This window comes from Taurulus bubalis, assembly GCF_910589615.1.
Source record: "Taurulus bubalis genome assembly, chromosome: 4".
Taxonomy (NCBI): Eukaryota; Metazoa; Chordata; class Actinopteri; order Perciformes; family Cottidae; genus Taurulus; species Taurulus bubalis.
Genome location: NC_136592.1, coordinates 19,267,769 through 19,289,452, shown reverse-complemented (window position 1 = coordinate 19,289,452; position 21,684 = coordinate 19,267,769). Strand labels below are relative to the sequence as shown.

General features: G+C 40.6%; 1 protein-coding gene across 1 annotated transcript; it reads right to left on the bottom strand.

Moving 5' to 3' along the window:
• Positions 1 to 550: 550 nt before the first annotated feature.
• On the bottom strand, positions 551 to 20,531 carry spata17 (spermatogenesis associated 17; the record flags this gene model as incomplete). The annotated part of the gene is made up of 9 exons (XM_079217314.1): positions 551 to 629; positions 1,125 to 1,258; positions 3,860 to 4,102; positions 7,693 to 7,816; positions 13,635 to 13,738; positions 17,110 to 17,160; positions 18,612 to 18,693; positions 19,919 to 20,008; positions 20,473 to 20,531. 9 exons carry the CDS (start codon positions 20,529 to 20,531, stop codon positions 551 to 553), a joined length of 966 nt encoding a protein of 321 aa, XP_079073440.1.
• Between the last annotated feature and the right edge of the window lie 1,153 nt (positions 20,532 to 21,684).

Here is a 21,684-nt window from a genome sequence, read left to right as displayed (position 1 = left end):
GATGGATGTGCATATGTGTGTGATGGAGAGTGGCGATTTATTAAATTGCTGTCACTTTTGACAAATATGTGCAACTCAAGTTGAAAGGGTTAGACTGTACAGCGTCTCTCTTATTCTCTTTTCTTTTAGAGGAGAATAATACATTGTAGACCCAACCTCAGGCAACCCAAGGATAAACCAGTGACTGCCGTCATCTGAACTGGCTCAATGTTCCAGTTCTAGACCTGAGTTTAACAGAGGTCTGACATTGATTGAGTTTGATGTTTCTATAATAACTGTATGATCACCATAAAATTATTATTGGATTACTACAAATCTAGAGCAGTGTTTTCCACCTTGATGGGTTCTGTGTGTGGAAGGAGTCATCAGCTGTGCATCTCTGCACAGCTTGAGGGCGAGGTGGTGTGTTGTCTCCAAAGATGAAAACTAAAGCTACGTTTAGTAGGTAAAGGTATAGCCAATAACTAAATGATGATAATAATACAAAAAAACATCATGTTTGTGTTTGTTGTTTTCAACCTACCTCCTCTTGGGGTTAGTATGTAATACACTATCTGAAGCTCTTGGAGTTGGCTGGCTGAGTAGAGTTTCTGCTGTGGCTCAGCTGGTGGAGCATACTTCCTGTTCCTCTGGTTGGCGAAAAAGAAGAGAAACAACAACAAAAAAGGTTATGTCATGAAGGTTGCAGTTCAGCTAACACACACACACACACACACACACACACACACACACACACACACACACACACACACAAACACAACTAAGTAGTAATGAGGTTGTAGCCAAGTGTTCTATCAGAGACACACACACTTGAAATAAAGCAGGGGCAGTGAGTTATAAACCCGTTCTGAAGTAAAATAATCTCCTGGAATACATCCATCAGTTTTCATCATAAGGATGTGTCCATTTGCTTCTTAAAGTTACATGAATGTGTCCACTCCTGTATGTTTTTACAAGCAAGTATGCCTTGGTGTAAATGGAATAAATAAATAACATAATTAACTAAAACCTTTTACGAAACACATGCTTTATGTGTGTGTGATTATATATGAGAATGCTTTTGAAGTCAAATGTGTTTGTGAGTCTGTTTATGTGTGTATTATGCATGTGCGTAGCGTTCTCACAATGTGCCAGTGGGGATTCCTATGGAGTCGCGTTGTCGAAGCTGATTCTGGGCCTCCTCCAGGTGTGTGTAGGAGGTCTGCAGACGCAACGTCAGGTCAGGACAATGCACGCGCTGCTCCCATACTTCCCCTGGCTCTCTGAACAGAACCTGGCATAATCACAACACACAGCATACACAAGAATGAGATAATGATCACTGTATCTTTCTGTCTGAAAACTCGGCCTTCCTCTCTCTGATCCCTCTCTCATAGGTAGTGATGGCTTACAGCTAAAACCAGAGGCCAATCCTCTTCATCTCTCCTCCTGTGACACTGTGACAAAGAGAGAATCAGAGAAGGAGGGAGAGAAAGGTGTCAAAGGGAAAAATATTCAATAATGCAAGAGAAAGAGGAAACCAGGAGACCAAGCATGCCAGAGTAAAAGTGAGGGACAGAGCAGAGAGAGGAGCTACAAAGAGTGAGCAAGATGGTGAAAAGAGGAGAAAACATGCACACAGCTGCACATATAGTCCGATTAACTTAGTTTAATGAAGCTTTATCTTCCCCTACTTCAAGTTATAATATGCTTTATTCTATTTTTTCCACATGCATTCCTTTCATTTGCAATGTTTTTGGTAGTTGTTTCATGTGCCCAAGCAATATCATCACAGCATTGAAGCCTTAGAAATAACACCTGAATAAAATAAAAGGCAATTTCACTTTCTAAGTTTGTGATCAATGTGTGAAACCGATTCCATTGGCCAAATAAAAACCTATAAGAGCATACAATAAAAATCGCTATCTTTAATTTAATCTTAAACTGCTTGGAATGGAGGTGCATGAAATATAGATCCTGTTTTTTCTCTCTCAACTTCCACACAAATCTTTGGGACCAAATCTTTCAAGAAGTCAGTTAAACTTTAAACAGCTGTCCGTCAATTTTATTCCTTGTACATCTTCTTGACATTGTGGCTCCTACCCTAGAGCGATGGGTTTATGATGTCTACTGACATATCAAAGTTACAAAGACAACAAAATCTTGTTTTTAGGAACAACCTCACTTCTCCCCCCTACATCGCCTTGAGACTTCATGATGCTATTGAACGAAAGATATTGAATACACTTGAAACATATTTAATAGCGTGGTTACTGTCTTAACAAGTAAATCAAAAAGTGAAATGTTGGCTATTCTAAATGCAAGGATATCTTCAGTTACAGATACTAAACAAATGTAAACACTTGTATGGGTCTGGTTAAGAAGAATAACAAAATGCAACCACGAAACATGAATTACTGTGTTACTTGTAGAAGTGTATATGACATTTCGTAATAGGGTCGTTACACTTTGTGCAGTGCAGATTAACTTAAATGTTGTTGCTTTGTTTGAGGTGACCTTCAGTTGTTGTTTAGTGTTTAAAAAGGAGGGAGGATGACGGGGGAGAGATAGAGGGAGGGACGGGGACCCTGTCCTTGCTCCTATCGCCACGGGATCGGTGGCCTGGCCTGACCACTTCCACAGCCAGCACCTCAACCTTATCCATCACCACTAGATAGTTATCACACCAGGGAGGAAGGAGGTGTGGGGTGTAGGGGTGAGTGCAAAATAAAGAAAGGGGTCTTCCTACACTAATCACACACGCTCAAAACAGAGAAACAAAGGAAGGCAGAGACCGAGAAAGACAGACGTCTATAAATATAGATGTAAAATGTATTATTCTCCATGTCAGCACCAAGAGACCTTCCTGACATCATTAATGAACTCACCCTAACTACAGCCAGCTGGAGACATGTCTGAGTGTGTGTGTGTGTGTGTGTGTGTGTGTGTGTGTGTGTGTGTGTGTGTGTGTGTGTGTGTGTGTGTGTGTGTAGTGCAGCTAATAAAACGAGACGGATCCACGCCTCATTTCTGCTCACTTATGTTTTACATTACTAGAAACTAATAATAGGGAAAGCGCTTTGCCATAAAGAGCTACAGAGCGTAAATAACACAAATGGTGGAATGGCTCCTCATCAAATAATCAACATCACAACTGCACAGCTGGACGATGGTAAATTGTAGATTCATTCTCAAGAAAGAAAATTACAACATACCCATGTTGCTGTCTTATAAATGTGTAATAAGGCGTGATGTTTAGCCATATTAACTTGATAACCTTATGGCATATCAAGACTGTGTTCTTGAGAGTTTCTTTTTCAAGTTGTTGATGCAGCATTAATATGGTAACAGGAAGATCCCTAAAGATACAAAATGGCATGTAAATAAATGCCTGCCACAGCACAGAGCATACTGTTTGGACAAGCCACATTGAATTGATGAGGAACACAAATGAGAGCTGCCCATGGGACACACTTTGGATGTACACCTACACGCTGTGGTACACAAACCTTTGATAGTAACATGCAGCCACACAGTCACACATACAGTTCTCACTGAAGACACTAAACAGCTCTGTGCAGTAGCCCCCAAGAGAGCTGTCTGCCATGGTTTAATGATGTAATTCTTCTTTAAAAGGAGTTTTAAAGGATCTCTGCTTTCATCAAGAGCCATCTCAATTGAGACAAGAAGGGGATGCTGGGGGTCTTTAATAATTAGTATGACACTTATTACTCTCTTCCACCTCTTGTGCATGCTCTATTGCTTTTTTTCTCATTCTTCCCCCTTACAGTCTCTTTTATATTCTCATTATATTGTTCAGCTCTGTTGCTCTGCCTCCACCTGTTCATGTATGTCATGGTTCGAGCTTGTACCATCTCACCTGCTGTCTCTTGATGGCAATGGGGGGCAGAATAGGCCTGGAGGAGCAGTAGGTTGCAGTGGTTTCAATCCATGGGGATGGAAGAGTCCCAGGGAAACGTGGGGCTGTTGGGGCAGGCGTGCCCAAGGGACAAGCCCTGCCCCCGCGGGACAGCCTGGTGGGGGCCTGGTACTTGACCTGCCTCAGCAGTAGTTCCATCTCATGGGGGGCTGGCCTAAATGGAGAGTTGAAGACTCCAGGGCACTGAGGGGGGAGAGAGAGAGAGAGAGAGAGAGAGAGAGAGAGAGAGAGAGAGAGAGAGAGAGAGAGAGACTATCAATGTGAGCAATGCGATGTGATCAGATACATACATTTTGTCACTGAGATGCATTTCTGAATGGCTATAGGGATATTACTCTCACTAACTGACTATAATGTAGTGTAACTGAAAACATCAAGGAAAAGATAAACACATGCAAGGGGAATGATGCAACAGGGGTCCCCACCCTGATTCAAACCAAGGACATTGGACTATCATTATTAGTTGTATTATACTTGTTGGGTTTTGAGGCACCAGGATGTTCTCCTGGGTGTTTTACTCCCCAAACATTATAATGTATTAAAATCCATTTAGAGTTTGGGGGAAAACTAAACATAATGCTGTATATCAGGGGAACCATCAAATAAAAGAAGGGCCTCCTCCTGGGACAGCTTAAAATGAAACCAACAACTGTTAGTCATTTAAACTAATACGGGCAATATTCAGAGTTAATTTGAAACATCAGTTTTGTTAACAACCTTTTCCATGTAGTTTTTAAAAGTTCTGCCTTTTAATGCCCTTCAAATTATCCATATTACCTAAACTTAAAAAAAAAGAATTATTCTGTGTCCCTGCTCACAATAGTTGTTGATGTTCACTGCCTCAAATGGATACAACATGGCATCTACAACATCTATAACATCTTGGCCAACCAAATGCTTTTGCCAGGTTAAATATTTGGCTAGAACAGTTCAGCGCTGCACTTGACACAGATACATAGATAACAACAAATTACTACTGAGACAGCCTCGCTGCATCCGTGTCAAATGTGGCATTATTCAAGACTTGAATCTAGTTGTTCATAAGAACAACACACACACACACAAATACAAAACTTTGCCTCCCCTGTTCTGAAGTGGGTAGAGATTTGCCACAGACGGCCTCAGTAATAATTATTCAAATCACAGTGATCCTTTTGCCTGAGTGTTAATTACCAGACCAAAGCTTTGAGTTGGAGGACTCTGTATCTACTCTATATGCTAATAACACCGCTTGCTATTTAGGCCACTCTAAAAGACTGGGACAACGAAGAGAGAGGAGAGAGAAAGGGCATAAGTGGGAATTGGCTCCTACTATATCGACCCAAACCTCACTCTTTTTAAAATAACATATTAACAGACTGGTTAATTAGTAAATGTTTCATTATCACATCATGAGTACTTTTGATTATAAATGTCAAGTGTTTCAGAATGAGGAGAGATAAATTCATTCAACTCAACTGATCCTTATATCTCTAACCATTGGTTATAAACACAACTGGATAACAGCATAGTTCTACCTGACAGTTTGCATTTTCTTTGTGCCAGCACAAAGCTGAACATCCAGCTAATGCGTTATCTTTGTTTTATAAATCTAGTTAGCAGAGGCACACATGCATCGAAATACATGGATAAAATGTATATTGGCAACAGATGACAGTTAATATTATTACATATAAAATACCCAAAACAATGAGGTACAGTCTACTATTGTATACTTATTGTATATGGCATCTTTTAAAATAACTTCTCAGTGTTTACTCAATCATACATTTTAATTTAAAATGGCACATTGTCCTTAAAAGACTATTTTGCCACTGAAGCTTGCACCAACTCCACGTGCTGTTACTGTATTCCTTCTACAAATGTATTGCTGCAGCAGCATTTGTTCCTTTTTAGAGTTTCAAATAAAGGTCCTGACCGTTAAAAATATCAAAACGACAGAATGGCAAAAATGACAACATTTGACTGAAATTAAGCATATCAGCTTGTGTTGACTGAATACTCAAAGTTATTCTTACAATAAACCACTCAGCAAAATCTGAAGAAGTGAAAGTCAAAACCCTCAATATCAGGATTTTCTGTGTATTTAATGAAATTGCTTTAGTATTCAGTATCAGTGAAGGACATACATTGGGGATCAGTGTACACACCTATCTAAAACAGGAAGGGACAGAAGTCAGAAGACACACAAACACAGACACAAACATAATTCTCGCCAATTTAAAGATACACACACAAACATGCATTCACGCACATGTGTGCACACACATGTACACACACACAAGCCCAAAAGTACCAACCTAGCTACAGGAAGAGCAATGATGTTGACCCCAGGAACACACCATCTCTGTCTCTGTCATGGGGACTTGGGGCCTTTTGGTAAGCTGTGTGTGTGAGTGTGTGTGTATGTGTGTGGGCTGGGGTCCGAGAAGTGAGGAAGGATGAACTGTGTAGGAGAGCCATCTATTCACTGCTGACAAGGTCAGAGCTACGAAGGGAGAGAGTCCCCTGCCATATGCAGAGAAAGAGAGAGAGAGAGAGAGAGAGAGAAAGAGAGAGAGAGGGAGGAAGAAATGGACAGAGGGCGGGGAAGAGCATGCAAACTTTTCTTCTTGCTTTCTTTCCTTCTTGGTTATTCATGAAATACATGTTATTGTTACATATAAATTATTAAAACAATAAACACATGGGTATACAACTAATCTAAAGCTCTTGGAGAGTCAAACATGATCTGACAAATAGAAAACTCTACCGCACTCCAGTGTACCCCAACTTCATAAAACAAATGCCTGGAAGTTGTGTCCATGTTAGAGCCTTAGGTGAACATGGGATACCTGCAGGAAGTAGGTAGCAAGCCAGATGATGACGACGCTAGTTGCACAGGCATGACGGAGAGAGAGCGAGAGACACTGAGAGATACAGGAGTAGTGGTGCTGAATCAACAGTGACCAGTGTGCTTTGTCTTCATTATGATCCCAGTGGGGAGTCACAGAGATACGTGAATACCACACACACATGCACACCTGTGCCAGGGGAAGCACTAAAATACTCCACTCAGCACATCAGAAGAGCCATGAAGACACATACTTACTCATAAACACACACACACACACACACACACACACGCACACACACACGCACGCACACACACGCACACACACCTCAACTCCACTCCACACAACCCACCTGTGTTAACAAAAGAAGGAAAGAAAGACGACCCTTTCTTTTCTTTCCCTCCGGCCTCTTTTTGGAGGAGCCCCCTATCTGTAACACTTATCCCGGTGCCTATGTGCGCCTCTGCATCTTTAGCTGGGCATGTGCAGTTGTGTGTATGGGTATGTGTGTACTTCTTAGTGCAAGGTTCCTCGGAAGTTGGTTGCCTGTAACTTCAACCTTAGTTAAGGTCACTATGTGTTTATAACTAGAGTACTATACAATTATATTAACTCAACTTACTATATGATGAACTATTAATGAATAATTACAAATTCACTGCTCTTTGAGGCTTTCTCTTTCAATTCAATTGCGCACATACATACATATTACCCACTCCTTCACATAAAGTAACACACCACATTCATCCCGCTGCTTTCACTAACTTTGTTGCTGATACTCTTATTAGTTTTGACAAAGTGTCTGTAAATGGAGCCATCAAGTTAAATTAAATGTAATGTAAAATATGTTTGATGCAGTTAAGAAGGAATCCCAATTTAATATCGGCCTCTGGTCAAATATTGTATTGTGAGATTGTGTTTGTTTTCCCGTCGACCAACCTGCTTCGTACTGAGGAGGTGGTGTAGCCGGTGAGCCTGGTAGACCTTGGCTGTCTGCTCTTTCACCATCTCCAGACAGTCTCTCTCTCTCTTCTGGAGTTCCTCAAGTTCATCTAGTTCCATCCTACAGGACACACACGCCATTACCAAATAATTCTCCAATTCAAATTCTAAACTTCCAGGTAATTAATTTAAATTATGGGTATTTGACAGGGTGCAAAGTTAAACATGAATACAAAAAATATGCATTGTACAATACATTAAAAGAAGTATGAATATGTTTACTCATTATTTTACACTGACATCTTTGATACAATTCTGTTGCTTTATAAGTGGCCAAATCAATCTAATTCGTACAAGAGCAATAGTTAATCATACTCACACACTCATGTGAACGCTATAACAATTATATGTTTTGATGATAAGGATAGGGATGATACTTTACTTCTTAACACTATATCAATAAAAAAGCACAGTGTTGTGTCATAAAGCTGTCAATTCCCTGCAGTGTCCTTCAGATGAATAAACAACTGCCTGATGATAAAAGAGAGCCTGGGACAGACGTGGAAAGACAGAGGAGCTACGAGAGAAAAACAGAAGAATGACACAGCTTGGAAGGAAAACAGCAAAGTGAGAGCGCAAAAGGCTATAAGTGGGGGGATGATGGATATATTTCATCACCGCAGCCAGGACAGGTCCGTCTGTGACATCTGTTAAGCGAAGCTGGCTAAATGGGATGCATTAAAAGCCCGTACACAGCAATTTCATTTTGCAATCACACAGCCTTATTGTTACAAGGGGGTAATAACTTAAAAAGGGAATTGGAAACAATTACTAAAACACACATGCCATGATAATGTACAAAATACACACTCGGACACACAGCTAAGAGTAAAGCCAATCTAATTCCACGAGAGCAATACCAATGAGAGTATCCTTCTCTCTTTTTATATCTTTCCTTTTTTCTCTCCTTCGCTACAGTTTCTTTCTCTGCCCAACTTCTCTTTTCAATTACAAGCCTCCACAGAGGAATCAGAATATTCATAGTGTGTCTGTAATGTGAGGTTAACACATTCTGCGGCTACTGACATTTAAAAAGAAATCACAACACCGTTCCCATTGCCTTTGCATTCTCATTCCTTCCTCAGCACCGGATTAAATTACAAAATAAATGAAATATGCAGAGCAGTGTGTGTGTGTGTGTGTGTGTGTGTGTGTGTGTGTGTGTGTGTGTGTGGCAAGAATGCGAGCAAGTCTAAATGTGTCTGTGTGTGTCTATACAATATTAAGCACAGTAATTTAAGACTGTGTGCATAGATGTGCGGCTGTATGTCTATATGTGATATTGTGTGTGTGTGTGTGTGTGTGTGTGTGTGTGTGTGTGTGTGTGTGTGTGTGTGTGTGTGTGTGTGTGTGTGTGTGTATAGTGAATATAGAGGTTGCTTGGCCTCGATTTGTCTGCCTGCCTCACAGGGATATTACATATTAATGAAAATATAAAGTTTGGGTTTCGTGTGGGACGGTCTGAATCCCAAACCAATTGGTGTATGTTTATAGTATGTGTGTGTATTCCCGGTCCGTTGTTCATTAATGTTGCCTTAAAAACAGACAGGAAATGTTTTCGAGGGTCAGGACCTATTCATGTATGTGTGTGCCTGAGTGTTTAAGTGTAACTGTATCAGTGTGTGTGTGTGTGTGTGTGTGTGTGTGTGTGTGTGTGTGTGTGTGCGTGTGCGTGTGCGTGTGTGTGTGTGTGTGTGTCAGGCTGAATGGGTGACCTTTGCTTCCCTGCCCCCCAGCCCCAGTGTTATTAATTGCTGTGTAGTGGACAAAAGCCAAACAGATTTGTAACGGCTGAAGGCACCTCGATCTGTGTCGACCCAACCAGCCGCCACAACATACAACCCTCATTAGCCTTGTTCGGCACGCAGCACATGCACTGAGTGCATGTGTAGTGTGTGTGTCTGTGAGAGAGACCGTATGTGTATTTGACTGAGTGAAAGAATGAAGGATAAAAGAAGTAACAGTGCGGTAAACCACTGGCTTGTAATTATGTGATATGTATTGATGTGTTGTTGTTGTATCTGGTTTATTAACCTATGCTGAGGCCTTGCTAGGAATCAACTTGGTCAGTATAACTCAACTTTTGTATATTAAAAAAGCATATAGGGAGCTATAGCTTCAGCATTCTGAGTTAGGCAAATCATATAGGTATCTTCCAAAGTTAGTCGTTTTATATAAAACTGTCTCTGGGCAGTGTGTCTTTATTGAGCTGCAGTGGAAGGATAGTAACAAAAACAGGGCGTTTACAAAACATTACATTTTTTATGCAGATTTTGTCCCTAATCTCTTAGATTGAAAGCACATGAAAAAATATGAACAGGAGGAGTGATTATAGCAAGCAAAACCTGTTTCAATGTACATATGGACTCATTGTACATACTGATAATTATGTAAAGATAAACTTGTTAACCTATCATGAAAGGGATATTTTAAGTTAATAAGAGATAAGAGTATTACTATAAATGTGATCTAATTAAACTATCATTTCAGTATATTACATTATACTAATACAATGTCATCCTCCTATGAAATAGTCATTTGATATATAGATTACAGTTTAAGTTATTTTGCACATTATGGCATTATTATATAATTGCATATACTCCATTATAGTGATTATTGGATGGTTATAATGTGCTGAGCATGCCATACAATGTAGTACGAGCACTCTGACTCCCGATTACTTTTGATGGCTGCTGAACTATATCAAGATAATCAAGCATTCTTAAACTACTTCCAAATAGTTGAAACTCAAACTGACATTTTCACCCTGGACTGTTAACTTATTTAAATGGATAATATAGTACAGCTAAGTTTCTCACTTCTTCCTCAATAATTTACTACCTGGTTCACAATGTGGCGTCAAGGGCTGATGTGATATCAGAGAGTGAAGCAGCAGGCCACATCTGCGGTCGTCCAGGCCAGCACCAGAGCAGCTAATTGGCCAGTTTCTAAATAGTTAATGGAGGCTTGACCTGATTGGCTGTTTAATTGGTCCAATTAAATGATTCAATAGCTGGCAAGGACGGGGTAGTCAATTCAGCCAGTCAATTTAGACAGTGACCGGCTCAATGTATTGAGCCTTCAATTCAACACCCTCATAACACAGTGTATCGTTTCAGTGATTGATTAACTAATTTACTAAAATCAATATTCCTCTTATTCAACAAGAAAAAAAACATTTACAATTTCATAACATTCTGCATTCTTTTTCTCCAAAGTAATTTCATAAAAAGGCAGGGAGAGCAGAGCACCCAGATTATACTTCAACACACACGCACGCGCACGCACACACGCGCACACACACATACACATACACACACACAAACACACACACACACACACACACACACACACACACTATACAAATCCAATCAGACTGAAGGAGGGAACTTGTTTCCACCAAAACTGGATCAGAAAGAAAGAGCAGCAAAAGAAAGACTGACGCAGAGAAGCAGAGAGTGATCGCAGGGCAGGCGCGCTTCCAGGCCCGCACTCTCTCCACCATAGCAGTTCTCCTTTCATGAATGTCCTTGAGAGGGACACAAGAGAGGGAGGAACGAAGAAGGCTAAAGTAAAGAGAGACAGGAAAAAAGTACAGAGGGGAGGAGAGACAGCAAAGCACTAGAGGAGGAAAATAAAAAAAAAATAGTGCTGCTCAGCTTGCAACAGCAAGTCCATAAATTCTCCCTTGTTCTCTTTAGGATAAGTTAAAAGACTTGTCGTTGCAACATCACAGGGAGAATTATTTATCTGATTATGGCAGTAATAATTACCCAGCTGTTTATTTCAGATAGAAGAATAATTCATGCAGTCAACAGGCCGTGTTGGTGGCGACAGCGATGACACGAGCACATTTAGTAAATATGCAAAGCGTGCTTGCTCCGCTTCCCTAATTGCCCCAATCGTCCCACTGCATGCCCTTATTAAAGCACAGGAACTGTAAGTGTCTCCCTGACAAAGTGATAAATTGTTGGGGTATCAAGGAAAACTATGGCAGAGTGGGGACTGCACCGGGGTCCTGACTTCATTAGGCTATGCAGAGGGAAAGGAACGATGAATGAGGATGGACACTGAAGCACAGTGAACCGGTGGCAGATAGGGAGAGAAAGATATAGAGCAAAATAGATTGAGAAAGAGAAGGAGAAAGAGAGAGGCAGAGATTGAGGGAGGGAGGTGTAGTGAGAACAGGGGATAGAAGAGGGTATTGTAAGTAGCATTTATTAGCTGGATGCTGTACCTAATGAAATGACACAGATGGTTTTGTGCGGTGGAGATATGTCATGACAGAGAAAGAGGGACTGAAACAGAGTCAGAGAGAAGAGAGAGAGGTTCGGCAGTCTATGTATTACTCCTATATCATTACCATGCGCAGCCGATCAGCCTGCACTAAATGGGGACCATTAGTCCAACTTTGAATAATTTATGCAGCGGTTTGGACAGACAGACAGACTTACAAGAGGGAGGGAGCATGCTGGTGGATTAAATAGCGGACCTTTGCGGGGTGAGTGATCAGGCAGCGTGCGATCCGAGGGCTCAGCGCTAACACAGAAAGGATATTTTAAATAAACGCCGGCACGGCGTTAATTGATCGTGACCCCGGCAGCACTAAATAAACATGTGATTAACTTGAGAGAAAGTGACCTCAACACCCCAAACCACTGTGGAGGAGGGGCTGTGTGTATGTGTGCGTGTGTGTGTGTGTGTGTGTGTGTGTGTGTGTGTGTGTGTGTGTGTGTGTGTGTGTGTGTGAGACTTGGGATGTCACAGCTGATAATGAAACAGTAAGACCAAACCAAAAGAAAAATGGCATCATATCTCATGCTCCTTGAATTCTCTTCTTTTATTTTTACAGTTATTTACTTAGTGTGCTCTTTGTGTTTTACACCAAGGTGATTTAAAGGGAATGTTACTATTTTCTCTATGACTTCTGTAAATGCTCATTCTAAGTACTTTTTATTCAAGGGCAATACAAAAATATATATATAGTGGTCTGCAAGACCAGTAATTAATTATTTGAATTTTACCAGTTCTACAATTGGTGTCACAGGTATTGTGTTAAAACACTTTAAAGAGTTGTGTGTGTTTGTGTCGGTCGTTGTGTGATATAATACGAAAGTGGCAACGCTCTTAATGGACTTTAACAACCTAGTTCCCCGTACCTCTAAGAGGGGCAATGAGTGTGGAGGAAAGGTTGAACGCTGGTGGGGACGTGAGGGGGAAAGTCAGTGATCCAAGAAGCACTTTAACAAATTTACATTTAATTTTAGCAGAAGCCTAAAGATATGTTCCGGTAAAATATATCAGCAGCATTAAAAATGTGACTATAAGCTAAACGTGATGTTTTTTTTTGTTAAAAATAAAAGATGGCGTATCTCTAGCAGTAAGCCCTGGAGCACAGGATGTTTTATTAATGCGCAAGCTGCGGTTCAAATCAGAGGCTAATTTTTAATTTCTTCACATCGTTCACTTCTCTCTCTCTCTATTAGCCCTCAGCGCTTTAGAGGATGTCTGTCTGTCTGTCTGTCTGTCTGTCTCTCTCTCTCTCTATCTCTCTCTCCCTCTCTCTCTCTCCCTCTCTCCCTCTCTCTCTCTCCCTCTCTCTCCCTCTCTCTCTCTCCCTCTCTCTCTCTCTCTCTCTACCAACTGGCTTTTACACTAATCAAATCAATTCATCTTGAATGACATGTACTAGCTGACTCAGTTCCAGGGTGAATGGTGAAACGGTGAATGAGACAGAGAAGAGAAGTGGGAGAAGTAAACACCTTTACAAAAAGTTCACTGAGGAACTCGGCATATTGTGCAGTATTCATTTAATTGTTTGATATGAAACGGTCTGTTCTGGGGCCTCACTGACAACACTATTACATGGATTTTACCTGACAAGTTCATTTTTCCTGGAAAGTCCTTTCAGATAGCTCTTGCGTGCGTAGAAGTTATGAACATACTTCCTGACAAAGAATCCTCTCCATCTCCGCTGGATCTGTGAGGGATTAAAGCAGGACAAAGGTATTCTTCAAAGGTCTCATTTGTAAAACAGTGATAGGATCCCCACTAAATATTTGCATACCTTCAAAAGAGGAAATGCACTGAAGGGAAAACATATTCCCATATATCCCAAATGTTTATATATAAACATATCCCAAATCAACCTGTAAATGTGCGTAGCTGGTCCAGCCCTCTACACGCCCACATTCAAACATAAATGGTCAATGCAAAGCACCTTATGAATGTTGATGCGTGGACATGAGCCTGTTGATCAATGGGTCTCCTATTTCTTCCATTTACGCAGCCAGACTATCGTGCAACATGACACATCTCGAGTAGTATTTATGTTTATTATTGTCAGACTGATTGCTTCCAAAATGATCGCAACAATCAATGTTATGCACCACTCATTTATTAACAAAAAAAGGAAATTTGATAGGTGAACACAATTTATTCAATTACTGGCTTTATTTCTACACATTGACAGTTTGTTTGTGCTCAGTATGCTGTATCTGTCTCTATAGAATAAACCATAAATAAATAAAGTTGTGGTCACTGTGGCGATTTTACTTACAAACACTTAATGAAAACTAAGATCATACTTGGTGATATATGCACAGTATAAGACAATTATTGAAAACTAATGAAGCTCTGTTCCGCAGTTCCTAAACACTATTTGACGTTATCTTACAGATGATGATAATTTCATCAGCTGCTTCACAGCTGACTACGAGTGTTGGTCGTCCGGCCCTCTCTTCTGCGCTGAGGACAGCAGACAGCGCTGATAAAATATTGATCATAAAAGTCTGAGTTGGTTTATATCTTCATAATTGAGATGTGCTTACAGTTATGTACACTAGTACAAGCACAAATAACACTTTTGGTGCTGACTGTTAATGATAAAGAGAATATATAAGTGCAAAGTAATGTGTGATATGAAGTGAAATTAAATGTTTGAGAGGCATCATTATAGCTGGAATGATGCCTCCCCATTTTATTTCTACAGTCTGGCTTAAATTCTTCACCTCAACATCTGCACCATCCAGATGGGATATGGGAGATATGGAAGTGCAGCAACTTTGATACTTAATTATTAACAAATATTAAAATAAATAATTTGTTCGACATAGAATATATTTTAATAATGAACCCTAAATACACTTGCTCCTAACAGACAGGCCTTAAGGTAAACTTTGAGGAAAGGCATGATTGGTTATGGCATGTTTCGTCATTGTCGTCAACAGACAATTGTATGATTTTATCATTATATGTGATATCTAAATACATTTTTGCCAAAAATTCTTCTCATTACTTGCACAAACTTGCAGACGACACAGAAAAAAACCAAACAGAAAAAAATTCTGCAGTGATGGAGCGACAATCCAAGGGAGGACAGACAGCTGTCACAGCTCCATATGTTTAACTGTATTCGTCCACATTGATTGGGGAGGCTGCAGATAAGCTAGCACACACACACACACACACACACACACACACACACACACACACACACACACACACACACACACACACACACACACACCAGTGGACCGTTTTAAAGCAAGGGGGCGGATGTCCTTCAAACTAATTAGGAGATTAAAACAATAGCAGGTAAAAGAATAATCACACTATGAGAAGAGGGAAGAGGAGAGTAGAGGTGGAGTGGAGGATGGGGAAAAACAACAAAGAGCAAAATAAGAATTAGCATTGATCTGCCAGTCAATAGATAATTTTAAATAAAGTAATTGCCGCCTCTCGAGTTCTTGCTGACCTTTGTTGACTAGTGAAATCGATGCTGTTGAATCTAATACAAATCCGAGGTGCGGCATGTAAACACTGGTTTCTATTACGGCCCTAATACATTATCCTCTGTTAGCTACCAAGCTGGGATAAAGACAACAGGACGGAAGAGAAAAAAAAAGAGAAGAATCAAAATTGATTCAAAGGAAGTGTCACAGGGGGATTTTGAGATGATTGTTTCTCCCTTAGTGTCGCCCTTTTTCTCTTTCCCTTAGACACTGAATAGTTATTTGGTAACGATGGTCTGTGAGTAGAGATGTCCTTCACTCATTCACTTTTTTTCTCTCTCCCTCTCTTTCTCTCTCTGCCTCCCTCTCTCTCCCTCTGAGATTACAGTTCCGTGCTCACCGTCGTGCCAGTATTAATCTAAGAATTCGTAACACACTTTGGCATACTTTGTAGTACAGACTTTTTCTTTTATCTTTCAACAGCTGTCATCATAACGTAGGACAGGTTCTGGTTTCACAATAGCATAGAAAAGGCCTCATTTGGCCAGTAAGGAGTTCAAACCCAGTACCTTTTTGACTTGCTAACCACTGAGCCATTTTACTTCCCTATTCATTCATACTTCATTTTCCATTAAAAAAACATTATTGCTTCCTTTAGAAAACTGTGGTTATTTATATGTAATAAAGACCTCTTCCCTGACATCCGAAGCTGCTGCTCTACATTGTGACATCGCCCCTAACCTTTCGCCCGATGACCTAAAATTGCTGGGTCAAACACTACCCCTGGATCTATGTCGCTCCTATTATGAGACATTTATTGAAACGACAGGGTGGTCAGTTTTATTTGTTTGGGTTTCTATTAAGCGTAAAACTCAAAGCCCTCAATTTTCAGGCTTTTCCACCAGTATGAAAGTACTGCAACCATTTTTGTCCATCTGGAAGGCAACACACCCTCTTTGTTAAACACTAGTGAATTGTTTTTGTTGGCCTATAAAAACCTATAATGGTTTAGCCAGATTGAAACTGTTAGCCAAAAGAGTCGACTATAAGGAATTGTAAAAATATAAGGTTTCTGTGCAATATCCGTGAGTGTAAAAGTGCCAAAGCATCAGTCACAGCGCTACGATTTATGAGTATAAACAGTAGTACGTGCTGAGGAGGGGAAAAGGAAGAAATAAAATAATGTTCCTTAAACTGAGATACAAGCCAATGTTGTCAGTGAATGGACCAACTAAAGTTCAGTGTGTTGAGAGATAAATACAATAAGTCATTTTAAAATAACGTATTCTGAATTTTCTCTTCTGTGTATTAAACCTTATTATAATAGGCATAAAGTATGTATATAAATACATTATACAGTAATGTCAACATTACATCACGTTAAAAAGTAAGAAAAAAAGACTGCATGTGGGATTAAAGAAGTTTTATGATGAACAATTTTTGCAATGAAGTGGTGTGATGAAGTGCTTACAGGCTGCTATTCACGGGGCCTCCCATTCACAGCACACACACACACACACACACACACACACACACACACACACACACAAAGAAACAGAGTGTCCCCCCTCCCCACGACACTCCATTTGCTAAAACAAGACACTGTGGTGATATTTACCCTGACCGCCATCTCCTCGTAGAAATTCATCTTCATGATAAAATATGCCGCCTGTGAACACAAAGGAAAAGATGGCGTTACATCTTGTCTCCGAGCCCTCTGATCTGTCCACAGCAGGCGTCAAAGATAAAGAGCTCTTTATACATAATACATTGCACAGAGGCAGCACAGATAGGGCCACTGTGGAGGGGAAGGAGGAGGGAAGGGAGCAGAAAAAGAGAGAAGGAAAGCAAGAGAGACACGAGTAAAAAGAGGAGAAGTTGGGGGATGTAGAGAGAGAAAGAAAGAGAGAGAGGGAGGGAGGGAGAGAAAGTGGTTAGCAGGACTTTGTATCAAGGGGAGGACAGTATTCTCTCAATACACCAACGCAGACAAGGGCCAAGAAAATCTATGGTAGTCAAGCATCGAGCTAATGGAGATGTATGACGGCCAAACGCTCTCCTCTGGATTTCATAATCAATGACAGCCCTGCCAGAAGTGACAAACAAAAGGCCAGAGAATATTCAGCGGCGCACTCAACGAGGCGTTGCACACCAAACGTCGGCCGACCACTGGGGGCACATTTCAGGAGCAAACTGGAGAGTCGGCCATAAAAGGGATTCATATCTCAACACGTCTTTTTTAATAATGACAGGGAAGAAAGAGAGGAGAGGCAGGAGAAGGAAGACAAAGACTTGAAAGGAGGTTGTAAATTCAGCTTGATGTTTTGAGATGAGGCTTTGTGCACGTCACATTACACATGATAAGGTCCGCAAGAGTGAGAGAGGAAAAAAATAAAGACAGAGAGAGAGAGAGAGAGAGAGAGAGAGAGAGAGAGAGAGAGAGAGAGAGAGAGAGAGAGAGAGATCTCTAAGGGCTAATTCAAAATAGTGCACTGTGGCAATTTTGAGTGATTCAAATTAGTGCTCGTCTGTTTCCAAATGAGACCAAACTGCCTCTTTTTAGCCCATATGTGTGTTGTGACACATCCTTCATCGTTTATTTCAACACCCCTCAACCCCACCCCCCCTTTCCATTTCTTGAACGCCTCCCAAACGGCGGCTGGCAGTTATGCTTTAGCAAACAGTCAATTTACAGGCATGATAAATAGCTTGTTGTGATACATTTACAAAACTCAATCCAGGGGAAAATTATACGTGAGAGAGCTGGGTATTGGATCCTGTATCAACAATCTGTTCAATTAAGAAGCAGTTGGAGGCAATATGCTGAAAATAGGGCCTTGTTTTACTAAAGCACACACATACACACAACCCCCTCTACTTTTTCCTTCTCTCTTTTCCTCTCCACGTCTTTTTTTTATATACATCCGAGGAGCTGAGATATAGATGGAATTCCTTATCATATTGCATCATATTTCCTAAGTGCTAATTTACCAATGTGTAATGAGTGAATTATATTTCTTAAGGTCAGACGCAGAGACTTAGGAAAATAGCAATTGAATTCTAATGCATGCTATCATAACATAATCAATATATCTATAGCCATTCCAGGCACTGGCTTACCTTCACCATTTGTCTGAAACGTGCCCTTGCTGTGAAGCCCCGCCATATCTTCTGTATAATGATTGCCTTCTTGTGCAGATGGCTGTAAAAAAAAGTCAATTTAGCCAGATGATTGGACATGTATAGTTCAGTAGCTGAAATGAAGTAAACACTGAAAAAAGTTATTCAGATGCACATAGAAGTGAAATTTTATTCTGAATTCTCTTTGTTTGATCTGTGGTCAAAAATGACAGATTTGAGTCAAAAAAAACAAATAATCGTTTAAATCTTCGAGGAACTTGAGAGAGCTGTAACAAAAAAATACTAAAAGCTGAAAGAATTTCATTGCTGTATATAATGAAATATGAATAATGAAATCACAAAATTCCCCTAAATGACTACTGCTATAGTAAACTGTGACAATGTTTTCCCTGAAATACAAGAATGAAAAGAGTCCTTTTTTTCTGCAGACAAATGTAAAAGCCGTTCAATTAAAAGGTCAGGGCAACATTGCACTTACAAACACATGCTTTCAAAAATACACACACACACACACACACACACACACACACACACACACACACACACACACACACACACACACACACACACACACACACACACACACACACACAACATGTCTGCTCCTCCAGGCTTTTTCGATCATGTCCGATGAGCCTTTCACCCCCTTTAGTTGGCGGCCCACATTTGTATTCATCTTCAAACATACTCTAAATGCAAGTCTACTGCAATTCTCTGCCTCCAATGAGGCCATCAATTTCCAAAAGGCCATTCATATGCCCAGAAAATCAATGCTTATAGTGGGGATAGCACAACCCTAGAGTTGCACTTAGGCAGCTAAAATTGTTGCTAATTATCCACTTAACGCATTGATCAATTAACTTAAGTAATCTGAATTAACCTACTGTCTGGAAGTTTGTCTGCTGACCCTGCAGAATGGTGCTGGGGTCACAGAATAAGAACAAGCACAGACATAGGGACATTCATTTCTCTGTGTGTGAAAGGGGCACAGAGTGCAAGCGACATTTATTCCTCCAGGCCATTTGCAAAGCTCTAGAAGTGGGATAATTATGAGAGTGAGCTAGTATCAGGGTTTCCCTTGAAATTAACTCTTAAGAGTCCTGCCTGAATGTTTTTCCACCCTGAGGGGGGAAAGCAAACCTCAAATTAGTATATAAAATATTAAGGCTTGTATTTTTTGACGATGGCATATGAAGGAGTGGGCCTACCAAAAATATCTGGTTTACAGATTCAAACTGTAAGCCAGATATTCATTCACCACACCTAGGTTGATGTACACATCTTACCTGAGGTAAGCGTGCACCTTGCAGGCTCTGACCCAGCTCTGAATCTGGGTGGCGGCCTGATTTTCCCTCTGTCTGTTCTCCTCAGCTTGCCTAGGCACACAGTCACATAATAATAACTACTAAGTTATAACTAACACGCACTTTAATATGCCATACAGACAATATCTACAAGTTATTTCGCCAGACTTTGCCCTCATGTGTTGTCTGCTCTGTTTTAATTAACGTGAACGTCACCTTCGTTCTGGCAATTCACAATATAATTATCAAACCCAAATCATTGGCTAAAGCGGCGTCTTTGCGAAAACGTTTTTGTAACAAGCATTGTTTGTTGGTTGGTAACGTTATAGCGTTACACACCTAGCTTAACTTATATGATAGCTAACGCGAAACCTTAACGTTACACGCATGCTAGCTGAGGAAAGCGTGTGTTGACAGTAACTTTAGCTCGCGCTGATTGGTGTCTCGCGAGCGTTAATGGTTTGGCTTCAACTGCCAAACATTTTAAAAACAGCCACATTGTAACTTTCAAGCCTTAATGAAACATACTCATATACCTGTTTCTGCAGAAGTATTCCTTTTTTAACTCCTCAACTATTTTCTGCAGCTCCGCCATGTTACCACAGGCTAGTTTACTTGTTGTCTTGACGACAACACAGCAGTTTCCCCAAGTTGGTGGAGATGCGTTCAATGCATCTAGAGAGTAGGAATTTTCTTAATAACATAATGAAGAATGCTTACTTCACTGGCCCTGTCGTAACAAAGACACTTTGGAAAGTATCTGCCTTCTGTTAATGTAAGTTTGCCTATTTGTCGAGATTGTGAGGTTAAAGGCACCTGCTTATTTTATGTAACAAGTCAGGATAGAAACTTGACGTGCAAAATCAGACTTTGTTTTTTTAACCTTGATTTTAATACTTAACTAATGTTTTAATGTTTGTATCCTCTTGAAACGCAGACTAATAGTTAGAGTGACGGACATATTATTTTCCCATTTTAATGTGATTAAAAATGTATAACAGATAGTATTGGGTCAGCATACTGTGTATTTTTTTTCATGGACAGAAAATACTTGTGGAAAAAAAGCCAAATGTACCTTTTGGCAGTGTCCATAATAGAGAGGGGGTGGGGGGCAGCTTGCTCTGTGGATGCAGATTGTGGATCTGAGTATTGATCTGCCAGCTGCTTCACTTCTTCTATCCATCCCTCCATCCATTTCCCTCCTTTCCTGACATTATCACCCTTCATCATACAGTTATCAGTTCATTTCACCCTACTCTTCCTTCCTTATTCTCCTCCTCGTCACTCCTTCATTCCTCTTCAGACATATTCACCTGTCAAAATGATCACCTCAGCAGGGTTTGTGTGTGTGCTTGTGTGTGCACTTGTGTCTCTGTGCAAGGAAAGACATCTGTCTGGTCAATGGTCAGAGGAAAAGACTGTCTGTATTATAAATGACTCCTCAGAGACAGGTACGACAAATGGTGAAAGTGAATGAACGTGTGTGTATCTGTCTGCATGCTCTTTCATGTCTGTGTACCAGCATTCCTGCCTCTCTAGTCAGGCATTGGGCTTGTTTAAATCTCTGTTTTCTCTGTCTTTCTCACAGGCCAATTTGCTGTCTGAGGGCCACCACAGCGAAGAGCAGTAGGCAGACGTCCTAGGTAGAGTTATAGCTGGAGGGGCGAACCCACGGTGGCTCAGCCCATTCATCGTGGGGCGGCAGGAGGGCGGCCACCCTGGTAATTACCGGAGAAATGTTGTTGTGA